At 40.7% G+C, this 25,585-nt stretch overlaps 1 protein-coding gene across 1 annotated transcript in view; it reads right to left on the reverse strand.

Annotated features, from left to right (window-relative positions):
- LanA (Laminin A) overlaps positions 1–25,585 on the reverse strand; it is a 56,034-nt gene that overhangs the window by 3,567 nt on the left and 26,882 nt on the right. The window contains exons 19-57 of the mRNA XM_053767667.2: positions 24,604–24,792; positions 23,723–24,064; positions 23,020–23,172; positions 22,498–22,672; positions 21,924–22,084; positions 21,449–21,608; positions 20,425–20,658; positions 19,982–20,144; positions 18,900–19,062; positions 18,091–18,213; positions 16,473–16,647; positions 15,763–16,066; positions 15,020–15,257; positions 14,666–14,793; positions 14,159–14,283; positions 13,520–13,693; positions 12,479–12,680; positions 11,795–11,874; positions 11,539–11,647; positions 11,092–11,206; positions 10,419–10,580; positions 9,770–9,989; positions 9,295–9,404; positions 8,803–8,924; positions 8,282–8,555; positions 7,857–8,018; positions 7,100–7,287; positions 6,390–6,586; positions 5,828–5,958; positions 5,067–5,264; positions 4,556–4,704; positions 3,996–4,274; positions 3,452–3,665; positions 2,805–3,131; positions 2,300–2,483; positions 1,884–2,022; positions 1,234–1,466; positions 894–998; positions 237–389 (exon numbers count right to left, since the gene is read on the reverse strand). Coding sequence (XP_053623642.1) covers positions 237–389; positions 894–998; positions 1,234–1,466; positions 1,884–2,022; positions 2,300–2,483; positions 2,805–3,131; positions 3,452–3,665; positions 3,996–4,274; positions 4,556–4,704; positions 5,067–5,264; positions 5,828–5,958; positions 6,390–6,586; positions 7,100–7,287; positions 7,857–8,018; positions 8,282–8,555; positions 8,803–8,924; positions 9,295–9,404; positions 9,770–9,989; positions 10,419–10,580; positions 11,092–11,206; positions 11,539–11,647; positions 11,795–11,874; positions 12,479–12,680; positions 13,520–13,693; positions 14,159–14,283; positions 14,666–14,793; positions 15,020–15,257; positions 15,763–16,066; positions 16,473–16,647; positions 18,091–18,213; positions 18,900–19,062; positions 19,982–20,144; positions 20,425–20,658; positions 21,449–21,608; positions 21,924–22,084; positions 22,498–22,672; positions 23,020–23,172; positions 23,723–24,064; positions 24,604–24,792 — 7,060 coding nt within the window. The remainder of the gene's footprint in view (positions 1–236; positions 390–893; positions 999–1,233; positions 1,467–1,883; positions 2,023–2,299; positions 2,484–2,804; positions 3,132–3,451; positions 3,666–3,995; positions 4,275–4,555; positions 4,705–5,066; positions 5,265–5,827; positions 5,959–6,389; positions 6,587–7,099; positions 7,288–7,856; positions 8,019–8,281; positions 8,556–8,802; positions 8,925–9,294; positions 9,405–9,769; positions 9,990–10,418; positions 10,581–11,091; positions 11,207–11,538; positions 11,648–11,794; positions 11,875–12,478; positions 12,681–13,519; positions 13,694–14,158; positions 14,284–14,665; positions 14,794–15,019; positions 15,258–15,762; positions 16,067–16,472; positions 16,648–18,090; positions 18,214–18,899; positions 19,063–19,981; positions 20,145–20,424; positions 20,659–21,448; positions 21,609–21,923; positions 22,085–22,497; positions 22,673–23,019; positions 23,173–23,722; positions 24,065–24,603; positions 24,793–25,585) is intronic.

Below are 25,585 nucleotides of genomic sequence, written 5' to 3' on the forward strand. Positions count from 1 at the left end.
TAATTGCGACTTACAGCATGTTGCTAGCTTAAATTTAATCGCTATTTACTTACCCTTCTGCCCTTCTGTCTTCCATAGGATTTTGTCTTGGGTCGTTTGTTGAAACCACGCTGAAACGTTCCTGGGAAGTACTGCCATCTTGTTAGAGGTCTACCCCGACGCCTTCCTTTTAGGAAGCTAAGTTATAAACATACCCAACAGTGGGAACATAGATAGACTAGTAAAAATGTACTTACCAAACCGGTAGCCTTCGTCAGGGCTCCCCACAGTATAGTAGTTGTCGTGCGCAAGCGCACAGCCGCTCTCGGGCTGCGGTCGCGGCCGTGGCGTGGTCGGAGGAGCGCTCACTGCGGTACTCTTTGGTGTCGTCTGGATGTCGATCACCCGACCTAAACAAGTATATATTTATTTTAGTATATACTTGTATTCCACATAGCATTTTCCAAATGACCCAAAGGTTGACTTTAGATCATATTATTAGCATTATTCATAGTTCGCCTATCGTAATATTAAGTACTATTTTTGTGTAATAAAGCTTAAATAAATAAATATTTAAGGGGAAGTTTGTGAAGACGAAATAGAAATGTTTTTTGTGGCATAAAACATTACTAACAAAATAATAACACTTATTTTTATCTATCTGGATGTTGTGACCTGCAAGAAAAATGGTGGAGTCTTTGTCCAGCAAAGGCCTCGCTCTTCATTTTATTTATTTCTTAATATCAATATACCTATAAGCCATTATATTGTTTACTCCTGAGCGTTTCATCTATCTCTGGGCCATTTCAGCAAAATCAGGCCAGTAGTTTTTGAATTTATTCAATACAAACGAAAATACAAATATTTTCTCTTTATAAGTAATATTAGTATTAGTATTACAAACAAAATCTCACCGCCTAGGACTGGTGCGGAGGTCACGTCGGGCGCTTCAGTCTCGGGCGGCGCGGGCGCAGGCGTCGGCAACACTGTCGGCGTGGGCAGCGTGGGATAGTCTCCGCCTGACAACATACATTGGGGTCTTATAACGCAGGTTAAATATATTTTTCTTTTTCGAATGTATTTAGGTATATATTACTTTTATGTATATTTAACGATATCTCCGACATTTGGGGACAGATATACAATATGTTTGATTTGTTTTCAAAGAGTGCCTTACTTTGATAATACGATATTGAATGTCATGGAAGTCTGTTCGTAAGTAGGTTTTGGAAAAAAGATAACAAATGTTGTTACCTGGCAACACTCCGCCAGTGGAGGTGACCGCGCCGCAGCGGCCGAAGGTGACGCTGCTGTTGCTGAGCGGCTCCAGGAGGTTGAGCACGCGGCCGTTGAGCGTGGCGTCCGCGATGCAGCCCTGGAACGGAGCCCGGGACCCGATCTTGCCGGCGATCACGTATCCGGGCTGGACCCCGCCGATGAATAGAACTCCGTTGAGTATATGCAGAGGGTCTGGAGCTGTGTCAGTACTGAGGAAGAACATACATTTTTGTCACATCGTCTCTTGAATAAAAGTATATGTCGATGATTTCACATTCTTTGGCGATTCTCCGGCGGCGAGTCGCGGCTTTTAGGTTGTTGGCTTATGCGTAAGTTAAGTCATTAGTAAGATAGTCACACGTTTTCCAAGTATCAAACATTGGGGGGATCTCAATATGTGTTATTTGTTACATTTTTTATCGGTAGAAAAGTCTCATGATTTTTTTGTTGGTACTCCTAGCTGCTGGTACAGTCAACAGCACATAAAGCTACCCAAAGTCATTGCAAATACGGCGCTATTACTGCGGCTTAAATATGAGATGATATGATGAAAAATATGACAGCGTTCTACTACAGCACATACACAATTTAACATGAATTGAAAAGAAATCTAAATGGGTAAGCACCTGTAGTAGTCATAATCGTCGATGACCATCTTGAGCGCCTTGGCGCCGTGTGTCACGGTGACCACATGCCATTGTGAGTCATTGTACGTGTTCAGCCCAGTATCTAGCTTCTCCCGTTGACTTGTTAACACCAGTTGACCTGGAAAATATTCATTCAATTTGTCAATGAACAGACGTGAAAATAGACAATGTTTCTGATTAGAAAACGGTTTCAAATCATGAAAATTTAATTGAATGGCTATTGTTATTTAGAGTTGTCCATGTACACAAGTAGAAGTAAAGACTCTAGTCATGGAAGCTGTCTATCGCAGAAAACCCCGTGAAAATCCGTCCGACGTGTACCTAAGTTTACGTTGGTAGGTTCTTTATCAAAACAGGAAACTTCAGGTTTCTTTTTAAAATATCTTTTTAATTACCCTTGATAAGTGACAGCGACATGAGGTCCTGGCTGTTGGCGGTGAGCGTTCGACTGGAGTAGACGAACAGAAGGCCGTCCGGAGACGACGTTTGGAACTTGAGCGTGACCTGGGGGTTCTCCGACGTGATGTTCTGGTAGCGCAGGTAGCTGTCCTGGCCCGACAGCGACACCAGGGACGAGAACTGGTGACAATTGTTTTATTGCCTTTAGTAGCAGAAAGTTTAAGGCCAATTAATTTGTGATCTCAAAAGATTTTTTTTGTTTAGCAAAATGTTCAATTCTAATCACTTGTAAGGTTTCTTCAAAGAATTATATTTTGCGATATTAAGAAGTTTACCCATAGAAGACAAAGATAAATTAGCGGCGATTTGCCGCTTTGCTGCTTTCAGCAAACTTAAAAAAATTAATATATTATCCTTTTATATTCCAAATAAAAGATAACCTTCAATTCTAATTTAATCCTCTAATTATAATTTTTATCTATATAAAAAAATTCTACATACCTGACATCCATACACCATTCCGATAGACTCTATGCTGTCACTGAGTTCCACATTAATCCTGTCTATACTGATCTGCCTGATACATCCGTCAAATCCTTGGTTGGTGACCCTGGATATGTCTTTGTTGCCGCCTCCAAAGTTCATGGTATCCGTAGCGGGGATCTCTTTCACTGATGACGACAGGACTGATCTCAGTATCTCCCCGTCCACTTTGAGAGAACAGTCTGAGAGGTATCGTGTGGCATCCAGTTTGTGCCAGTTTCCGTCGTTGTATGTCTTTGAAGTGCCCAGGATTACCAGGTCCTCCTCTCTTGGGCCAAAGGCAACCTAGCCGATTAAAATAAATTAGCTAAATCTTAAGTGATGGGAAACTCCACGCGAGCAAATATAATGCATAGGCGCATATATGTTCCACTATGTCTCAACTAATCGAACCCGAGAATAAAATTGGCTGCAAGGACGCAACTATTGGTCATAAAATTTAAATTGAAATGCTTTATTTGTACACACATGATTTTATCTGATTTTGAGTACTATTGAGAAAAAGATCAGGACTCGAAGTAACCAGATTCCCTGAATCTTATTTCTTATTGATCTCATTATACCAATATTGGCACCACAAAATATTGAGCGGAATAACATAATACCTGCAAGTATACAGCGCCATCTTGCATCTGGACGGAGAAGAAGTGGTTGTTCTCCCCAACCAGGTAGATGAGTCCGTTGGGCGCGTACGTGCGGAAGAACAGTTGGATGTGGTTCTTCTCGGGCTCGAGGTAGCCGGACCCGGCCATGGTGACGTGGGAGCGCCCGTTGAAGCGATACTCTTGCGGCCACACCGGCGGAGTTATCAACTTGTTCCTAAGGATAAACACGTTTTTGTTTTGGTCCTCGAAGATTAATATGTAACTTCCCAAAAATGCTGACTCACATTTGATTTATTTCAAGCATACAGGGCATTTATTTTCGAAGTATTTACTCGTAGCTATTTCATTTTCATGTACTCCAACGTGATTTGATAAACATCGAGAAGTAAATTTGAAAGAAAGTGTCTTTGAAGAAAACGCTGCGGTGATTATTCTTCACCTGTGTTTTGGCAGTCGGCAGTAGGTTTAAAGTAAAATGACGTCAAAAAGTGATGTCTGCCCTAAGACGAACAAAGAATTTCGAATTGTAAAGTACAAAACTCACCTCTGCCTAGATCCCTTCAGATTTGTAGCATTCACAAAGTTCCAGAGTCCGACGGGGGTGTCTCCTATCATTAGTTCTTCGATCTGTCCTTCGAAGGCGGGGAAGCTGATCTTCTGCAGCTTGGCGTCAGACGGCACACCACCCACATACAGCTTGGACTTCTGCTTGTCCAGGTTGAAGATGGTGTGTGTTCCAGGCAGCATGCCTTCCTTGGAGTGCGTGTATTCTGAGCCGTTGGCGAGAGCCTCGCGGATAGACAGCTTCACGCTGCGGCCCACTCTGTTATAAATAAGAAGGTAAAATTATAGTTACAGCTCCCTTGTGTGTGTTGCCCTAGCTCTTGTCTCGGAACGCGTTTGAATTTTAAAGCGAGATATTCACGAAGGAAAGTTAAAAGATTCCGATCCAGAACAACAGAAAGTTTTATAGAAGAAGGTTTAGTCTCAGTTCAAAGTCTCTACAAAATCTTGTCAGAGTTAGGTAATCAAAAAGTTTATACAAAGCATAATATACCTATTTGTGATATCAAGTCACGGTCTCTATTACGTGCTGGTGCTCACCTGTTGACAATGACCTGGTACCACTGGTTGTCCGCGACGTATTTATCGCTGATAAACTTGGCGGGGTCGCGGCCGGAGTCGTAACTGTCGCCGATGTCCATCTCGAGTCGAGGGTAGCCGTTCTGTATGCTCAGCACCATGAAGTCGTCCTACAATTATTACGAAAACATTACCAAATCCTATAAGATTGAAAACACTCTGAATGTGTACCAATTTAGTCTTTTATTTTTTTAGAATAGTATATCATTTTTCATCATTGTCTTAGCTGAATGAATTAATCTTAAGATTAGAAGATATTCGAAGGATTCAGGTTCAGGGAGCACCTGAATCCTCCGAATAGTTTCATACATGTTAAGATTATCTCTAGGATCTCAACCAGCAGGTTGATTGCCTTGATTGCCGTGGCGATGCATATGTGTCTGGTATGTTTGCGGAGGAAATTAGTTTTGAATACCTAGCAGATCATATAAATAAGCCTTTACATGGAAAGTACATAATTAGTCTGACTTACAGATTTGCTCCTCCTCAGCATAGTGTCTTTAGGGTTTCCAAGGTACAACAAGAAACCGTCCTTCTCCTTAGTCCGGAAGTACGCGGAGACTTGAGTGGAGGTGGACATTTCATCGATGTTATCTGGTAGACGAAGCTGGAGAGTAGAAAGCCGGTCGAAGCTCACGCCGAATTGGATGCGGTTCGCAATTGTTCTCGCCTGCGGAAGAATGTTATTATGAGAATTATTGAAATGAAAAAGACAATAGTAGACACACGAAGCGGTGGTGGTGTAATGGTAAAGACATCCGCCTGTGGATCGAAAAGTCCCAGGTTCGAATCCTACTCGTGCCACATGAGTTTGAATACCAATCTGACTCATGTATAGTAGTTTTCATAGACCACCACTTGTTTCCAGTGAAGGAAGTCATCGTGAGGAAACCTGAACACTGCTGTTGATTATTATTAACTTGTGTGTGAAATGGAGAAGGCAATGGCAGACCACTCCATTACTAATGCCAAGAAAGTTGTGTGTTTGACCACGTTCCTCAGCCATGAGGAATACGACTATGAAGAAGAAGAAAAGACACTCAATAGCCCGTAAATACTCTTTACGTACATTACGTGACATTCATCCGATGGATCCGAACCCAGAAACGGGTACAACATAACCAGAATTGCAGACAAACATTGTGATCACATGCACAAATAGGTGCATGCACGCGGTGGAAATCTAACCTAGGACCTCCAGATAGCGAACAGGTGCGTGTTGACTCAAGTTACCTGTTCTATCTGCTCCTTAAGCCTGAGGAGTTTGGCGTTGGCTTCTGCCCTCCTGTGCTCTAAGTCTTCCTGCCTATTCTTCACCGCGCGGTACTTCGCGTCCACCGCGTCAGTCTTCTCCGTTTGTTTCACTGGAATACACTTCGAATTAAATGATGCACTCAGATTCCTAGGAATACATATCTGGGACGCCACTCTCTAGGGAATGTAAGGCTTTTTTAGCCGGAAAGGTCTAATTCCTTTATGAAATAAATTCAGTTGGTCATCGATTTGGTAATTCAACGAAATCTTTGGAAAGACTCTGATGAATTTGTGGCGTGTGGTTCCTAGAATAAGACCAGTCTATATCCTGCCGTAGATGTCGTAAATGGCGACCAAGGGCCTTTAGCCTTGCAGCTAAAAGGCAACAATAGAACAAGGAGGAATGACGTCAGGCAGGTAGGCCGTTTGCAAAATTGCAGCCTAATCAAATTTGTAAGTTATATTTACGCACACCTTGGGTTCCGGGGCGTCACATCCCTGTAGAAATCTCATGAGGCTTACTTATTAAAAAATAACTAACATAATGATTCGACGTTGGCGGCCATCTTCTGCGCCTCGTCCGCTTGCTTGGGCAGCGTTTGCGCCCAGTCTTTGCTGTTGGCGAGGTCTTTGCCCAGCTCGGACATGATCTCCCGCGTGTTGCGGACCACGGCGTTAACTCTGTCTCCTTTAGCTGCCTCCTCTTGCAGGGCAAATGAGCTTGGTGGTGGCATAGCCCTGGGGGAATTTATTCAACATGATTTCAATAAGAATTAAATACTTCTGACTTCTGAGTAGGTAATAGATATAGGTGATCCAATGATGTGATTCTGAATTTTATACCGTTGTTTCCGTTTCAGAGTTGATAGATAGTCAGCGTGTTAGAGAAAATCTGAAATGCGGTTAATTGGCTTCGCAACTCGCTGAAATTTTTGTTACTGAGTAAGTACAGAAAACACATTGAATTATCGTAGAACCGTCAATGTTGTAAAGGTGTTGAATGAAACTCACAGTTCAGAACTGTGGCGTGTGGTTCCGCCCTAGATTAGGACCACTCAATATCCTCTTGTGGATGTCGTACGAAGCGACTAAGGGAAACGGCCTAGGCATCTGCTAGACAACAAATAGCATTCCCAAAGGAGGACGTCAGGCATGCGGCCGATAGGAAAGTCACAGACCCCGCTGACCCCGGGCTTCGCGGCTTCAAAACCCCGAACGCAACCTGGATATGGAGAGATGAGAGAAACTCACAGTTCTATGGCATTGGTATCATCTTCGGCCGTGCCCAGAGTCTCGGCAGCGCCGGCGAGCGAGCTGATGGCCAGCGTCAGGTTGGGTCCCAGGGCCTTGTCCACGGTCTCCAGGGCTTCCAGGGCGTCTTGCAATAGCTTCTGAGACTTCTCCCGCGCAGGCTCCACATGTACTATTATGTCCTGTTTCTGTGTGAAGGAATAAAGGGTTTTAGCGGCACACTAGCATGAAGCTATGGTAATACCAGCATCACTAAGAGCTTATTGATGCAAAATATATTTGCTATCTCTTTGCTTGACCTCTTCTGGAGATCAAAGGTAAACATTATACGATGAATTATACATTATAGATACCTATGTAGATATATACATATGTCGCAATAATATGATCAAAACAGAAATTTGATTTCCTAAGCGTTAAACATAACAACATAATTTTATCGTTTCCCTAAACAACTCTAGTAATTCGAACGAAAACTGAACTCTGGAGAGATGATAAAAAAATTATTGATTTTATAGATTTATCTCTTAAGCGATGCATACTTAGAATAATTACATATACTTAATAGTAGCACAATTAAAGGTTAACACTAAAAAATTATTTTAGAATATGGACACAAATGGACCTGTGGCTGAAAATACGATTTTCAGCTACCGAAGCCAACACTGTTGCTCACACACACGAGAGGTTTTGGTGAGATTGCTGCATGTGCAGAAATATATCCCAAGACTAATTGTTACTATTTGATTATATTTACAATACGTGTGGCGTCCCTGATGGCTTCCTCAGCTTGGTCAGCGGCCATCTTGGCGTCAGCGATCTCCTGCACTATGGAAGAGTACGCGGACGCGGCCGCGTACGCGTCTTGCGTCCTCGTGTTGTTGTTCTCCCGCTTGGCTACTTCGCGGAGATTATCGGCCTGGGAAAAATGATTTTATTAGGATTAAATACCTATGTCTAATAACTTTTTAAGCAAAACGACTGAATCGATTCTGAGGAAAGTCCAATAAAGACAATTTTTAATGGCGCAGGGCGGGTAAATACCAAACAGGTCAACAGCGACATCACAGGAGTGTTGCTGGCTTTCCAACAAGTCAAAGATGAGTTTCTTAACCATTTAGAAATTTAAGACTCAGGGAAGAAGAGTAAAAATCCAATTGAGAGTATAAATTTGAAACTCACCCTGTTTCTCAAACTCAGAGCATGGTGTCGCGCCACTAATGTATAATTGTGCAAGTCGGCCATCTTCTTGTCGAGTTCTATCAGTCTGTCGTCTACGTTGATGTTCTGCTGTTTGTTGTCCTCCAGTGCGCTGGCGGCGTCGGCGACCTCGTCCGTGGCTACGTTTGTGAGTTTCGTCGCGTTGGTCGTGTCGTGAGCCGCGTCGATCAAATCTAACATGGCCGCGCTGCTTAGGTCCGTCACCGAACCCACCTTGCTGTTGGACTTCGATTGCCTGGTGATGTTATAGTTGATTAAGTATAGGACAATAAATTATTAAACATTATCCAAGGTCATGCAGTTACCGGTAAGTTTATTAAGCAAAATTTAATTAATTCAGTAATATTTTCCTGCGGAGGTGGCAACAGGCTGTCCTCGACAGAGGTATGTGGAAACAGGAACCCCTTTTTCCACAAATCTCTGTCGGCCGTTGCCCAGCAGTGGGACACATCAACAGACTAATGGAAAGAAATCAAAATTACTTGTTCTTGAAATTAAGCCTCTTTGCCATTTCCACCGTGTGCTGCGCCAGGTCGGTGTACTCGAGCATTTCGTCCAATTTCTTCTTCAAGTCTTTTGTGTTGTTCACCAGAGCATCGAAACGCTGTTGAAGAAACAACATGATTTCACATTTTGTTACTTTTGTAAAATATTATTCACCTAACTTTATTTCATTCATGTAGCTATTTGAATCTTGAACTGTTGTTATGAACACTGTCGACTAATGGCAACTGAAGTGACTTTTACGACTGCTGCCATTTAGCGGTAATAGTCGTAATATCTGGACTTTATAGTCAAGAGTCAAGTGTGCAGGTTCTTTAGGATGTTTTACTTCGTCGGGAACAGCGATTGTGGCGGTCTGTTCTTATCTTTTGTCTCACATCAAGTGATCGGTTTTACAACTCCTATCATGGAAATATTCTATTACATTTTGATGGCTGACTTGTTATTTTAGTTTACTTTATTTTTGTTACCTTTGCTTGTTCGTTGACCGGCTGAACGAATATTTTCATTCGTTCAATCTGAGTGGTGGCGTTATTCAGTGAACCTACTGCTAGAAGTTGCTTCGGTTTGAGATCCTTATCTGTGAGTTAAAAAAATATAAGCTAGTTTTACAAGTACAATTATTCAATACAAAAACTTCACTTTAAACGCAATGTCCTATCTTATCCTGTTATTGGGGGCTTTCTCGATATCTCTATCGACATCTGAATTAGATCCAGTTTAATACCTAAATTGATTGATTCTAAATTAACACCGTAAAGTAAATTGTTAAAACTGAGCTATTCTTGTCAGATTCCTTCGAACCGTTCCATCTCAATCGCCTGCTGATTGAGTTCCCAAACTGTTCGCTAAATCGGCCAATATTATCAATGACACATGCAGCTTCGTTCACACTGCTGCAAACCATATTAAAGACTGAATCAGCTTCAAAATAAACATACTCACCAGCCAAATCGTCCCTGATCTGCTTGGCTTCAGTCAAGGCGCTGTCCACTTTCGGTTGCTGGCTGAGCTCGAGTCCGGTCGCTAGGTCGGCGACGTGTGCGATTACGGCCGCCGCTTCGTCCGCGCTGCTGCGGACCATCTTCAAGATCTTGTCCGCGTCTAATGCCAGTTCTGCCGCTCGTCCGATCTGCTTGTCGCTGTCCGTGGCTGCGAACTCCGCCTTGACGAAAGAATAGAATAGAAATAAATTAATTCATAGCATACTATAAAATACATCACAGAAAATGAATAAAATGTTAATATTACAAAGGTACATGAAATATACTACAAAAGGGTACCACTCAGCTTATGCCATGACAAACAGCCATGACGCTGATCTTCAGTGACACCAAACAAGATGGCACTACCAGAAAAGTTATAACTATTTATGTTGGTACGCATGTTCAGACACAGTCCAGTATTCATGGGGCCAAGGCTAACAGTGAATTTCGTCAAGGATGATATGCGTGTTAAGTCTGACAACAAAGAATTGCAGTGGGTGGGTGTAGGCTGAAAATGATGATGATAAAGGTACTTTTTCACGTAAAATCTAATAGAATTTTTTTGATGAATAATTATCATGCAGACTAAATAAAGCGTTAAAACTTACAGATCTGAGCAGATTCTTGGCGGCACTCTCGAGAGACCTGAAAGCCGTGGTGACGTCAGCGAGGTCAACATTCTGGAGCTCGGATATGCGCGGGCGCAGCGCTTCCGTCTGGTTGGAGATGTAGTTCAAGCGCTGTGTCGTGAAGAACGAGTCGGCTTTGTCCTAAAAGAGAGAGAGATATATTGTCAAGAAAACTAGAGACATGGCTAAATCTTTCGATCGGTTTTACAACGCCTATCTCGACTTTGTATGAGATATGCATGGGAAGTTGTATGGGAATCTCATTTGGCTGCGCTAGCTTGTTGTATTTAGTTTTCTTTGTTTTTGTTTTGGAAGGTACTGTAGGCAGAATTTGCTAAATTCGTAGACAGAGAAAGCTATAGAACGAAATGGAAGATATGACATCTTCAATTTAGCTCATAAAAGAAAGAGCTAAGTATGTGTATCTTAGACACATTATGAAAGTAATGAGACAGAGCGCCGACATATCTTGTCTCTCGTCTCGTGCCCGGCCCAATCTGCGAATTTGTACGATATAGCCGTATTAGGCTGATAAGTATGGAAATCTTCTATCTCATTTGGCTACGCAGGGCCGTCTATATAGATTTCTTCGTCTTTGGTCACATATTAATGTCTAGAACAGGCTCACCTGCATTTGATCCGCGATAATTACCTTGAACTCCTGTGTTTCATTCAAGAGAAGGTCACGTAGGTCTTGTACGGTGAAGATGAGCGCGTCTGTGCACGAGTCGCATTCTTGGCAGCCCTGGTTCGGAATCAGCACCCATCTGAGGCACAGAAATCAATTATGTTTTTTTCAACCGGACCAGGTATTTATTACCTAATGTCACATACATAAACATAAAAATAGGTGTGGTTTCCAATTTAAAATAAAACCTTTTATATCCTCGTGTGGAGGTCGCATGAGGTTACAAAAGGATAAAAAAGCCTTGGAGATTAATAGACAACAACAGCATTCCCAAAAAGTGATGACTGTGATCATAAAATCGCAGTTGAACGATCTAAATTTAGTTTACTTTTTATGTAGACCTTAGGCTTCGCGACTTTACAGCCGCGAATTCAAAAGAAATAGCTACGTTAGTATGAGATGTGTAGTCACCTCTCAGGACAACGGTCGCACTTTTCCCCGATGACCCCGGGCAAACACTCGCACTGTCCCGTGGCGTTGCACATGAACCCGACAGAGTAGCCGGTGTTGCAGTTGCAATCTGGATAAATACGGTAAAGTATTTTAATATTGTTTTCTCATTTTTACATGATTTACACAAGTTTTTTAATCTGGATAGAAGATTGAGAAGTATTGATATATAGACGGTCGAGTTAGTATCCCATATTTTCAAAACAGAAGTACTTACGATCACATCCGTTTTCGTTATAGTTCCAGTATCCAGCGGCGCAGTGCTCGCAGTGACGGCCTGTCACTCCCTTTGCACAACTGAACATAATAAAGGTAAACTGTGGTTTAATGTGAGACTACTTTATATAAGTGTATATAATTTGGAAACTGATACAATAACGTCTTTGAATATCATATGTTATACATAAATAATGTAAAAGTATAACCTGTAGAATACGTTTTCTGTAATAGTAGGTTAAGTTTGGCGAAATAAATAAAAATAAATAAATAATTTTTCTCCAATTCTTTCAAAATAGATCGACGCGCTGTATTGATACAAACAAGTCCTTTTCGTGGATAATGGACGGTCGTGGTTATTAAGTGGAATGAAATACACAACGACTGGTGTTTTATAAAAAATACCTACTAAACATGAGTCAGATTGATAAGTATATAATACTCATGTGTCTCGAATAGGTTCGAACCTGGGACCTTTCGATCATAGCGGACAGACTCTGTCTGCACTCGGCCTGGACCACCAACTTGTTACAAATCTTATAAATCTATGTAACATCTGCTGTATATGTAGGTATTTGTGATTGTGACCTTTAAAAAATAATGGGAAAATCGATGCAACAAAACCCCAATTGCATGAGAATCAGGCACCCAATGAGCAAACAGATATGACATAATGACGTCTCACCTGCACTGTCCAGTATTGTCATCACACTGGCTAGAGTTGGAGGCCAGTGCGCAGTCGCAAGGAGTACATCCTCGGCCGCTGTTCAGCCCCCAGTGGTTGTCTTCGCACCGGTCACATTTCTCGCCTATGACTCCCGGTTGGCATATGCAGGTGCCCGTCGACGGGTCGCAGAAGTCTACGCCCAATTCGTTGCAGATACATGCTGAGGAATATAGTTAGTGTCAATTACTTAAATTCGACAATTATTGGATAGAAAAAGAAATATGAAATGCATGAAAAATTGCCTACACCAGGGCAATTTTTGCCACTGCATACGATAAACTAGGGCATAATCAAGCAAAATCAATGTTTCAAATAAGTTAACTATAGAGCGCATAGCTAAATAGCTATTTAATGATGATTACAATGAATTTAGACTGCAATTTTTTATTTGTAAAGAGATGACTTAAAGTGAAAAAAGAACGGAGTAAAAACACTTTTTGGGCTGTGGCCATTCAAAATTCGGATGAACATAAATACTTAGGCTTTTTACAAACATAACATTTCTGACATAAGCTTTAATGTCGTCAAAGAGATCTTATTGCATTTAACTCGAGACAAAAAATTATGTCCGTACAGTAAACTGTTGAGGGGTTCCCGTTCCCTCATAGAGAACCGATCAGGTCATGTCAGCTCGATCGTTTGCAGATATTTGCTTCAAAATCAAGTTGCAAGATTGAACTCGAACTGACAGAGAAACCGTGAAAACGCTCAGATAAGAGAACAAGTTTTTTATAAAAATGTCATTTTTTCCACAAGCTTTTATTATCGCTGACCAAAACCCCTGTCCGTGCTGTAAACGGTTGAACAGTTCCTCGTTTGGAGCCGATCCGGGCTGCACTATCAGGTTATGCTTATCTTAATAATGCATTGTCATGGAAAGTGAAGCGACGTGGGAAATTTCAACTCTGTAGGTTAATTGGAAGTAGGAGAAATTATTGACAACGGGACAGGTGAAACTAAATAAAAGGTTAATAAAAAGAAATAAATAAATAAACTCACCAGTGCAGTTCTTGGAGAAGATGGCGTCCCCGAAGAAGCCGGGCGCGCAGAGGTTGCAGGCGGCGCCGGCTGTGTTGTTGACGCACTTGAGGCAGTCGCCGGTGATGCTGTCGCAGGAGCCTGGGTCCTCGGGGTTGATGTTGCCGGAACAGTTGCACGGTTTGCAGTAGTCGCCTGGTCGAATAACAATCATATTAAAATGTCCTCGGCCGCGTCTGTCTGTTCGTGATAAACACAGGATTTCCATGCGGTTTTCACCAATAGATAGTGTAGAAAGAAGTAGCCTACGTAAACATTTTTATTTATTTTAATGGACGACGTTTGTGCACGACTACTTAATCTATTTACTAAACAAAAAAAAAATTAAAACACTATATAATAACATATTACAATATTTATTTTAGTTTTAGAGATAAATTTTGTAATATCAAGGTGACAATGGAATGTCTCAGCTTCTGTTATATCCAACAAAAATTTGTAATAACGCTGATTTTCAGACATCCCCCGTTAATGTGTGAGGCAAAAATAAAGTTACAAAAGCCTAGCCTTATTGACTAATATGCCTTACTAGTTGGGTTTTCATCAGACTCTGCGTATAAACTGCGAATTAGACCCATCCATACATATCTTGTGACTGACCTGGCACCTCTGGTTGTCCGTAGTAGCCGGCAGCGCAAAAGTCGCACCTCGCGCCTCCGTACCCGGGCTGGCAATCGCAGGAGATCAGCGAACCGTTCTCACTCAGATCGCAGCCGATGGCAAAGCTGATAAAACAGGCGTGTGAACATTGCGAGAACATTATATACAAAGGCATATTTTTCAAATTTAATTAGACTGAGAAAGTAAAGCGTATAATAGGTAGATAGTTCGGGCGTGTTGGATAAGAAGACTGATCGAGAATGTTTGCATCGCTTGGACAAGTAGACTCTCATCCGCATCCTCAGTGTCACTACATTACCCGCATTGAAAAGTATACTGATCATTCGGGAGTGAATGGTTGATTGTGTTGTAACTTATCTGAACTGAATTTACAATTATAAATAACGATAGATTATTCTATTAGAGACTACATCCACCTCTTGTAGCTGAGATTGTCGCATTAGAATATTCCTTAAGGGAGAGACAGAAGAAGCGAAAGTATAATACTTGTTGGAAGCGTAGGGCAATGGGCATGCGCAGATGAGGCAGTCGCGCGGAGTGCCCACTGTGGCGTTGCCGTGGTAGCCAATGATGCACTGCTCGCAGTGGTCTCCCATCGTGTTGTCCGTACAGCCCTGGGAAGGAAAAACGAAAGTTCACAGGTTTTCAGGGCCTGATGATAGAGACGTGCTGCTACGAAACAAATATGTATTTTTTGTCAGTGTGGCATCGCGCAGGGTTTAGAAAATAATCTGTGACTGTAACTTACAAGATCAGATAAAAAGTCTTGAAGTGGAAAAGGCAACTTGCTTCACTGGGAACAATTCAAATATATCACGAGTAGGAACGAGAAGATCTTACCAAACAGATCCCGGTATTGACGTCGCATTCCCTGGAGTGCCCGTTACACTGGCAGGGCACGCAGCGTCCAGCATGAGGTCCAGAACTGAGCCGATAGTAGCCAGCAGCACATTGTTCGCAAGACATGCCCCTGTAGGCGGGGGGGCATTGGCAATATTCCACCGAGGTCGCCTGCTTCGCCGGGTCGAACTCGTCATACTCCACTGGCACAGCCACGTCCAATAGTACACTCATCAATCTATGGAAAACGTGGTCGTTTCGAGATATTGTAATTGCTGAATAGTAATTTCATGTTTTTAAATTTGGATATCTAAGTATCTAAGTATGCAAATTTTAAAGTATAAATTAGTTCTAGTTGTCCCATTGTTTAATTTGTGTTTTTTTGATGCAATCGTGTTTTTATTTTTTAATATTCGATCACACGTGCATAGTTATAGATCATTTAATGAATATCAGCAATAATGTTGAATATGGTTCTCAGAGTGTTTCAAACGCCGCGACCGCGCTGTCATTACGATCCGTCAATTTTCTGGACGAAGGAATCATATCCAAAATCAGATTTTCCTAGAATTGACATTACCACATTACAGATTATTTTTTTAAAGTCAGAATAGAAAAGAAAACTAATTCTTGTCTTTGTTAAAATTTGAAAAATTATAAAGACATCGCGGCTGCAGCGGTCGATACGCCTTGAGAATCACCAGTCGTATAATAATAATATTTATCAGATCATAGAAACTCACTGTGTAACAATCCCTTCTTCCCAATACGTTGCTCGAATATAGATGCTGGTGACATTAACCAGGATATTCATAAAGTGGTCTCTGGAGACCGCGGTGCCGTCCACGTTTGTGAACTGGTCCTCACTGATCCTGACCGAGTGGGTCCAGGTGGTTTCCGAAGGCGGCTGTTCTATGCTGTTGTGGACGATGTAGCCGTTGGAGCCCCCAATGATGAGGTCGGGCTCGGCTGACGGACGGCCTCTGTCCCCAGCGGTATAATAGATTGCGTATGTCAGGTAACCGCCGTACGAGGTCAAGCGTTTACCTGAGGTAAATGTTTTACTATATAAGTCGTGGGGATAAAAGATATAGACTAAATTAACAGTTTACATGGTTAATTAAAATGACGCATAGGAAAATAGTGTATTTAGTCCACCAACTACTGTCTAGAAGGCAAACAGATGTGATGGGAAGTGGTTACCATAGCATTTGAACGCCTGCATCACCTGGGTGTCAAGTACGCGTTGCCGGTCTTGCCAGATTGAAAGTATGTATTATGATTTATAGGTTAATATCGTATATAGGTGTAATTATCGATACAGCAGATTTTAATACAACATCATTTAAAAACATTCACATTAGCGTTATAATGTGTAACTGAAAATGGACACTAAGGTCACCTTTACCAATGTAACATCATATATAGTATTTCAAAACGTAATCTTACTTACCGAGGTAATACTGTGGGGCTCCGAAGTAGAGAACCTTGGCTTCAGCAGTTAGACTTCGGAAATCGACTTCGATGGTGGAGTCGTTCTGCATGACCGGCAGATCCGGGTGCGGGAATGTGTTCAGGGTGCGGTTAACTTCAATGTTAGCCAGGTACCAGTCGCTCATGCCGTTGATCTAAGGGAATTATAAACATTTTAAACTGTTTCATAATATTCTGATAAAATATATTGTAATCTGACAGATAAAACTAACTACTAGATTAATCTGCTTGATGTGACTGGCCAGTTATAGCCCTATCCAACACAAGTTCACCAAAAAAAAATTTTACCCTTAAAAATCTTATTATCAGATATATCAGCAATCGGTGAAACTGGTCCTAATGTAATTATAACTTCTGCCACACCTTCATTAATCAACTTTCATACGAAATCTACATTCAGATATACAAAAATCTCTGACTCAAATTAAAATAGGTACAATGTAATTACTAATTAAATACTAACGGAACTTAAAACAAAATATAAAATAATCAAACGTAATAAACTTATACGTCAAACAGCAAGCAGCATTCCCATTAAACCTGTTTTGCATTTAATTTCAATTAAAGTGCATAAAACTTTCGAACCGCCAATTTTAACATGTTTGGCTGCACTCGACGTCGTTGTGGTCGCGCAAAATTAAGCCGGCTCGAAAATTCAAACCTCATTTTCATCCCTATTGTTTGATAACTGACGTGAAATCAGTTCAATTTTCCGATGGAGTGGATCGTATTAACGAAAGTATGTTAACCACACGCAATTTACGATTTACAACTCAAGTTAATTTATTACCAAGTACATAGTATAAAACAAGTCTGCCCCTATCTTAAATCTATATAAAACTGCGCAACGGATTTTGATGCGGGTAGTGTGATTCGAGGAAGTTTCAGTTGTATAATTTGTTATGCTATTACCCTAGCGAAGACGGTACGAGCCTCTAATATTTTATATTAATGCGTTTACTTAGTATGTAATAACTAATTTCATTCGTCAGTGGCATTTCTGTCCTCTGAGCGTGTAGGTTACAGTCTTTTCTGTGAGGCCTAGAAATCCGGGCTTGCGATCGGCTGTCTGATTATAACATTCTATGTGTATCTCATCTGTCAAGTCTTTTGTCCTCATATAAGTTCCCTCCACAATGATGATATGCAAGTCGATGGTCTGGCAATTAGGGATGCCGATGACCGTGCGAAGTGGATACGAAAAAGTAGGAAAGTTGCTCAGATGACAGAGACAAAGGTTCCCTCCACAAACAATTATTTTTTTAATGGCCAAGGCTTCCACCGTGTGGTGATCTCTGGATCAAGAACATATTCCCGGCTGGTGTTGGGAGATGTCGAGAATATCACGTCAATGCTTTGCGTCACTGTGGAGTGGTTCAATCCACGGCTCATTTGTTGTTTTGCCCAAAATGTCAGAAGGCACAATTCGGCTCCATGTAGACCTCGATAAGGCCAGTTACTAAACAATTGCTGTGACACTACTTGACTTACCGGTCATCAGACCGGATAGAATCCCACTATTATTATAAAGTAGTTTGTAACATCTTCACGTTTAGTAATGCTACCCATCTTCTTACCTCTCCCCATGCCAAATAAGAGCTGGCGCAGCGTGTGGTCTTGCCGAAGCAGAAGCACTTGGTGCAGCCGTCAGGGTTGCCACTTTGCAGGTTGAAGTAATCCTCCTTACACGTGTTACATGCCTGGTGAGGAGTAGAAGAGTTACTTTTAATTACAATCTTTTATTTAATTTGCAATGTTCAGTCTGGCGAAACGTCCAGGAGCGAAGCGAAAATATATTGCTTTAACCAGTAATATGGTTTAGTTTATGTATAATACATATATGTATATTTATCGATATATTTATTATAAACATATTTTTTATATTTGTGTTATTTTATCTTATTTTAAATTGAGTATTTTTTTGTTTAGTTGCACTGTATAGCACCGCTACGCTATTTCTGTTTGGTCCAATGTTTGAATGCCGTATGGCGTTAAGACTACCTTTTGTACCTAAATTTTTTTTGTGATTTTGTGCCATAATGTTTTAAATATGTATGTACTTTTTCATGCAAAATCTACTGTACTGATTGTTATGAAATTTGGTACACGGGTAGAATATAACCTGGAATAACATAGGGTACTTTTTATCACGAAATTCCTACGGGAGCGAAGACTCGAATGCAGCTAGTATTATAAAAATACGAACATTTGTGAGGATATATGTGGGTATGTATGTACTCTTTCGCGCAGTCTACTGGGTCGATCGCTATGACATTTGGTACATGAGTACCATATACTAGAATAACACATAGGGTACTTTTATCCCGAAATTCCCACGGGAGCGAGGCCCCGGGACGCAGCTAAAATAGTAAAACCCTTGCTTAACCTGTCCCCGCACGTGCTTCTTGCAGTAACACTGGGCCGTGTTTTGATCGCAAACGTCGTCGGTGGTGCCGTCGCGGGCGCAGCTGCACGGCACGCAGTCCGGGAACGCGTAGTGTCCGGGCACGCAGCGGTCACACACGCGACCAATCACGTTCTCCTTGCAGCTGATGGGAAACCATTTGATAAACCAGATTCTAAATACTTACGTGCATGGAGAGCAACGTTGTAAGATGGGTTATGGTTTTTAAATTAAATGGGAGAATAAGCAAGAGCCGAAGAACATCAGACAATGCTCACATAAGGTTGGATCGAATGATGATCAGCCATACTAATATTATAAATTCGAAAGTCTGTTTAGCATGCTATTACTAAACTGATTTTGATGAAAATTGGTATGAATTTAAAGGACCCGAGGTGTTACCTACTTTTTCTAATTACTACTCCTAGAGACCAGAAATGTGTGACCGTTTGTGTAACAAATACACCCAGTCATAGACTTATATTACCGCACCCAATATACAGGGTGGCATTTTATACGTTGGCAATATTTTGTCAACATGCTCAGTTCATGATTCTGAACAACTTTTAGTATGGTAGTAACTCTGAAATCGCCAAAAAAAAATTTGTTCTTCTCGTATCTACTTATAAAAAAATTAATGCCTAACTTGTGGAAAATGTATGGATTTTTTTCGCGAGATATGTTTCGCGATTTCAAGGTTGCTTCCATACGAAAAGTTGTTCAGTACCATGGACTGAGCATGTAGATAAAATAATGCCAATGTATAAGAAATCATCCTGTATATTATTAACACGGGCGAAGCTGCAGGGAACAGTTATTAGCATATGATCTGGTTTGACTTATTTTGTGTAAGAATTACGCGTTTTTTACTTATGTAATATCCTACCAGGCAGAAAACACAGAGCTATATATATTCACTTCTATATCATATACTCGTTTTACACAAATTAATGATATGATTGATAATAAAATTCGCACTTGCTCTCACTAACCCCGGGCTTCGCGGCTTCACAACCACGAACACAACCGGAAACAGAGAGAGAGAGAGAAAAATTGACACATACTCGCAGTTTCCGTTGTCAGCCTCGCACTGCAGATTGTTGTTGACTACGCCGAGAGGGTTACAGTTGCAGTCGTCGCACCCTCGCTGCACGTCAAAGTTGAACGTGTATTTCTTGCAGCGGTTGCAATCCTCGCCCTCCACGTTCTTAGGGCAGATGCACATGCCTACGAGAAACGATGACAAAAGAAGTTAACACTGTGGCCTTCCGCTTGTGATCGATAGGTCCCAAGTTCGGATCCTACTCAAATTTGTATATCTGACTTATGTATAGTAGTTTTCATAGACCGCCACTTGCTTTCGGTTGGTGGTCGTAAAAGTCTTGAATAAAACCTCACACCATTGTTAGACATCTGTTACTACCATTTCTCCTAATCTTCATCTTTTGTTATTGCCACACTCGAAAAGATGAATATTAGGAGAAACAGAGAAATTCAAAGTTCTTACCGTTGTCATCGCAAATGGCCGTTGAGGGACAGTGGCAAGGCTTGCAGTTGGGGAAGCCGTAGAAGCCCGTCTTGCAAGCGCGGCAGGACCTGCCGATGACGTTGGGCTTGCAAGGGCATTGACCCCCGAATGTGTCGCACTCCAACTCGGTCGAGCCCATGAAGTCGCACAGGCAAGCTAAGGCGCCACTGTTGTATTCCGACGTGATGGAGAACATCGACTCGCGACAGAAATCTAGAGGGAACATTGCAATTTAGCGGTAGAAGACATATTTAAATAAATAAATAAATTAGGACAAATCACACAGATTGAGCTAGCCCCAAAGTAAGTTCAAGACTTGTGTTATGGGAAACTAACTCAACGATACTATATTTTATAACAAATATATAGATAAACATCCAAGATGCGGGCCAATCAGAAAAAGATCATTTTCCATCAATACCCGACCGGTGATCGAACCCGGGACCTCTCGGTTCAGAGGCAACCACTTTACCACTGCGCCACCGAGGTCGTTATTTATGTTAATGAGAATAAAATGAAATGGAAGCTAGACAAATTCTAAATAGAAAAATAATTATTGCATTTTAATGACTGTGTAGTTACAGAGTATGGTGGTACTAGTACATACAAAACATTGTATAAATGCACGTACTGGCTTACACTAAGCATTAAACTTGTGTCTTGGGTCCGATGGATACAAACACAGGAACAAGCAGAAGACACTAAGAACCGCAGAGAATTATCAGTGAAAACAAGTGCAATCACTGCACTAGGAATGGTTGTTCGCTGGAAAACCCAGGACACCAGGTGACATCAGGAGCTGGCGTGATGTTACGGCGGTCGTCAAAGTAGAACTACTTATCCATATTAAATTAGCAGCCTTTAAGTAAGCAGATACTTAATCATAAATGACTTGTAGCATTTTATGTATAGTTTACAGTTTTATAGATTTTTTTATAAATAAACATGAAAAACTCTTAAAAATAATATTCGCGTAATAACAAAAACATAGGAGTTTCCTTACCGCTGGTGTTTCGGCTGATCTGGTAATGATTGGAGGCGCAGTTCTCAATGAACTGACGCGTGTAGTCCACCATGTTGGCTTCCTTCAGCGCTGCCTCCGTGAAGTCGGGAGCTCCGACGACCAAGAGGTAGTCCAGCCATACGCCTTTGCTGTTTTCTCCCTGGGAAATAGGTCTCCAATGTAGACAATAACTCTGTCTGAATATTCACATAGGTAAATTGACGTCACTGCAAATTGGTAAAATATTAAGTTGGCAAACAAGAGGTTTAATAAATAATACTGGCTTGGATGAGTACAATTCATCTCATAAAAATGGGTTAAAAATTTGTAGAATAATTTTGGTCTATGAACACTTTGGTCTACTGGAACACCGAAGTGTAAAACACGCGTTGTCGTTTTGAAAATCTCCTTATTATAGTCTCCAGAGAAAACCACGACAAAGACCTCATTCCATAACCAAGTGGATTTTACTTACAGAGAAAGTAATTGTGATGTTCTCAGTGACGGGAAACTGGCGTCTCCCGTCGAGCTGCTGTAGCAAGGAGCGGCAGCCCGTGCTGGACGGGCAGAATTCCACCGGAATTACGGTCTGGTATTTGTTCCCGTCGATTACTATCACGGCGTCTACGTTGCTTTCTGTCAATGTAATCAATTAATTAGTAGATATTTATTCATGTGTCTGTCTGTGTACTTCATTCGTGTATATATCCTACGCAAGAATTTACTACTTCTCTCATCCTCTCATGATCTCCTTTAAATCCGTGGTGATATGATACCACGAAGCCAGAGGTCAGTGTAATACGGTGACCTTACATCCTAAACTTACAATTTTGAAGTTCCAGCTATGTTTTAATTATGTGAAGGGTAAGATGGCAAGAATTGTGTCTGAGGCATTTTATCAAGTGCTGCTTCGTCCTCAGTAGACGATTTGTTGATTAGTAACGTGACTTCACAGGACTCCTATAAATTATGAAGTTTAAAATATCCATTCCATGCTGTTGGATTCTCAGGGGATTTGAAAAGAAATGCATTAGTAGATCAAAACTTACTTGGATGATAAGGCTGGTAGTAATGCACCACGAACATGTAGTCTCCGGGATTTGGGACTTTGGTCTCGATCTTGACGGGCTCTGTGGAAGGCTCCAAATACACCACTGTCGTGGAGTTGTCCAGAATGGGTGGGCGGGTGGCCGTGTCGCCGCCTGACCCTGTCTCGATTTCAACCTATGAATAGGGCATTCATTATTCTAGTGTCATTCTGGGAATCTATGTAGGTATTGCTTCAAAAGATTTATGATTTATTAATCTTGCAAATGGGGAACTAAGTACAAAGGTAGTAATTATTTCTATAGAAATTTCTTCCATTAGATCCGCGAAAGGAAATTGAAAAACAGGCATTGATACACTAAGAAAAAAGAAACATTTGATGCCATAAACATAAATCTTATGATCAATAGAATTCATAATAAACAGAAAATGAATGTAATTTTATTAGCTGAATCGAACGAAGAAGGTACATAAGTAGTACATAGGCAGTAGTAGTTTCCCAATAGATAAACAAGAATTCTTACCTTCTTAGAATCAATGGCGGCCGAGAAGACGCTTGGTTCGCATTTCCCGTTGCGTCGCAGACAATGCGGCTTCGGGGTCATGAAGTCAAGGTGCCACTCTGATTCAGGAATGGCGATTATCGACTTGATACCGGCTAAAGTGTCGCGCTCGCCCTGTACATGGAAAGTAAATAAGACGCTTATGAGCAGCGGAAATATGAAGCTATAATGCAGCAATTGTGTGTATGTAATTCATGATTTGAGGCGTTGTTGGCGTGGATTTCAGAGCGTTTCGACCTGCAGTCGCGCTGTCATTGCATTTTTTCAAATTCTAATAAGACAAGAATTAGTTTTAGGTATTAGGTATATGATTTAAAAATAATTAATCTGTACTGTGGTAATGTCAATTTTGTGAATTGATTTTGAACTGATTTTGATATTTTACGGAAATATTTAACAATTTGTTCGATTTATTTACAAATTTTAGTTTCAGAGATATTTTCTAAACTACAAGTAGGAACAAAAATTTAAGTACATATGTTTTTTACTTTTTTTTTCTCGTGTTTTAAATTTATACAAGACAATATTTATTTTCTTCTCTTACAAATTCAAAATCTGGTATGTACAAAAAAAAAAGAAATTTTTACACTTATTATGACAAATAAGCAGATTATAATAATGGTGCTTTGTTTGTCCATTAAATAATGGACTTTAGTATACTTACATCCAAGCGTAGGTTATTCTCCTTATTGGTGACTTCTACGATGTGGATCATTGTCAGGTCATTAACCACGACCTGCCGACACGGCGACGTGTAGGGGCACTCGTTCAGCTTCGCTATAGCATACGTCTCCGGATCCGAGCCGGACTGGAACCGGACCGTCAGGGTGTTCCGGGCAGAAAACGGAACGGAAACATTGGAAGTATCTGCGTCGCTCGGAGTCACGTATTCTATCAGGAGGACGTAGCGACCGTTCGGCTCAATGCTCATGGAATATTCTAAGCTGTTTTGTTCGTTGTTCAGCACGGGTATTGAGTTCGGTTCCGCGTTCAGTTCCTTCAGTTGCTGCAACCAAATTGATTTAAATAATTACCTAGACAGAAAATGGATTATTTAGATTATTTTTTTACACGTTTTTATTTATCTTGCAATGTATATATTTAACTAAGTATGTTTGGATGGAATCTTCATATCAATTTTGAATTATTAGACGCTCATATTGAGCTCAATTGGTTATTTCAAATATAGATATCTTAACCAATTGAGCGTCTAATAATCGTTTATTTTGTATGATAATTTTTATTAATTATTAAGCTGCGATGTTATGGAACAATCAGGATCGTCTCCTAACGAAGGAACAAGGAAAACTGATTTTTTGCCACGATTTTTTGAATGAAACAAGATCTTTTTGACAATTAAAGCTTGTATTAAATATATTGTTTATTAATAATTTTTTGTTATGGCATAGTCGGCAAACGAATATTTATACTTTTCGTACAATTTAAGAAAAATATAAAACATTTACCATAAATATGAGGTTTGACTGAAAGACACGTTTATATTTTAGATAGATTCAGTTGTTTTCGTTGTGTGATTGGACTGACCTGTTCTCCGTCAATGAAGATGGTGGCTGAAGAACTGAGGTGGCTGACGTCAACGTACGGCCGTCTCGCCACGCTGGGGTAGACATAATGACGGCACAAGGAGCTGTCGTTCACTACACAAGGTTTGTCAATTAGCTTGGTCAGCATGGTCGCCTCATAGTACGTCTCTGGGATTAGCACGAAGAAGTCCTAGAAACAAAACGGATATTAGCGGCACATAATATGAAAATATTTACATTAATTGTGAAAAGCTGTTTCCTTAATAAATACATACATAGAATGAGTGTTAAGATAATTAATTAGTTAATTTATCGGTACTATAGTTTATAGAATACTAGCTGTTGCAAGCAGCTTCACACGCTCGTATACGATTGAATTAAAGTAATTTTCTATTCCAAATGTAATTAAAATCAGCCTAGCAGTTTAGCGGTGAAAACGTGACTAAGGGACCAACTTGTGCATAATATTATTTGCTTGTAATATAAATAAATAAATATATTAGGACAAATCACATACATTGAGCTAGCCCCAAAGTAAGTTTGAGACTTGTGTTATTGGATACCAATTCAACAATACTATATTTTATAACAAATACATATATAGATAAACATCCAAGACCCGGGCCAATCAGAAAAAGATAATTTTCCAGCATGGCCCGATCGGAGATCGCACCCGGGACCTCACGGTTCAGAGGCAAGCACTTTACTACTGCGTCACCGAGGTCATCAATATCAATATGGACTGAATATAATAAATAATGTATTATTTGTCACGATCGTGGCAAATGGAAATCCCTAGTCTCTGCCTAATCCCACGGGAAACATATTTCAAACAAAATTGAGAGGAAATTTCTATAATGAGAGGTGATTTCTTATACATATGGTATTATTTTTTATATCAATGCTCAGTCGATGGTACAGAATTATTTTTCGTGTGCAAGTAACCTTTAAATCGCGAAAAAAAAACAGTTACCACAATTTAG

This window comes from Plodia interpunctella, chromosome Z, assembly GCF_027563975.2.
Source record: "Plodia interpunctella isolate USDA-ARS_2022_Savannah chromosome Z, ilPloInte3.2, whole genome shotgun sequence".
Taxonomy (NCBI): Eukaryota; Metazoa; Arthropoda; class Insecta; order Lepidoptera; family Pyralidae; genus Plodia; species Plodia interpunctella.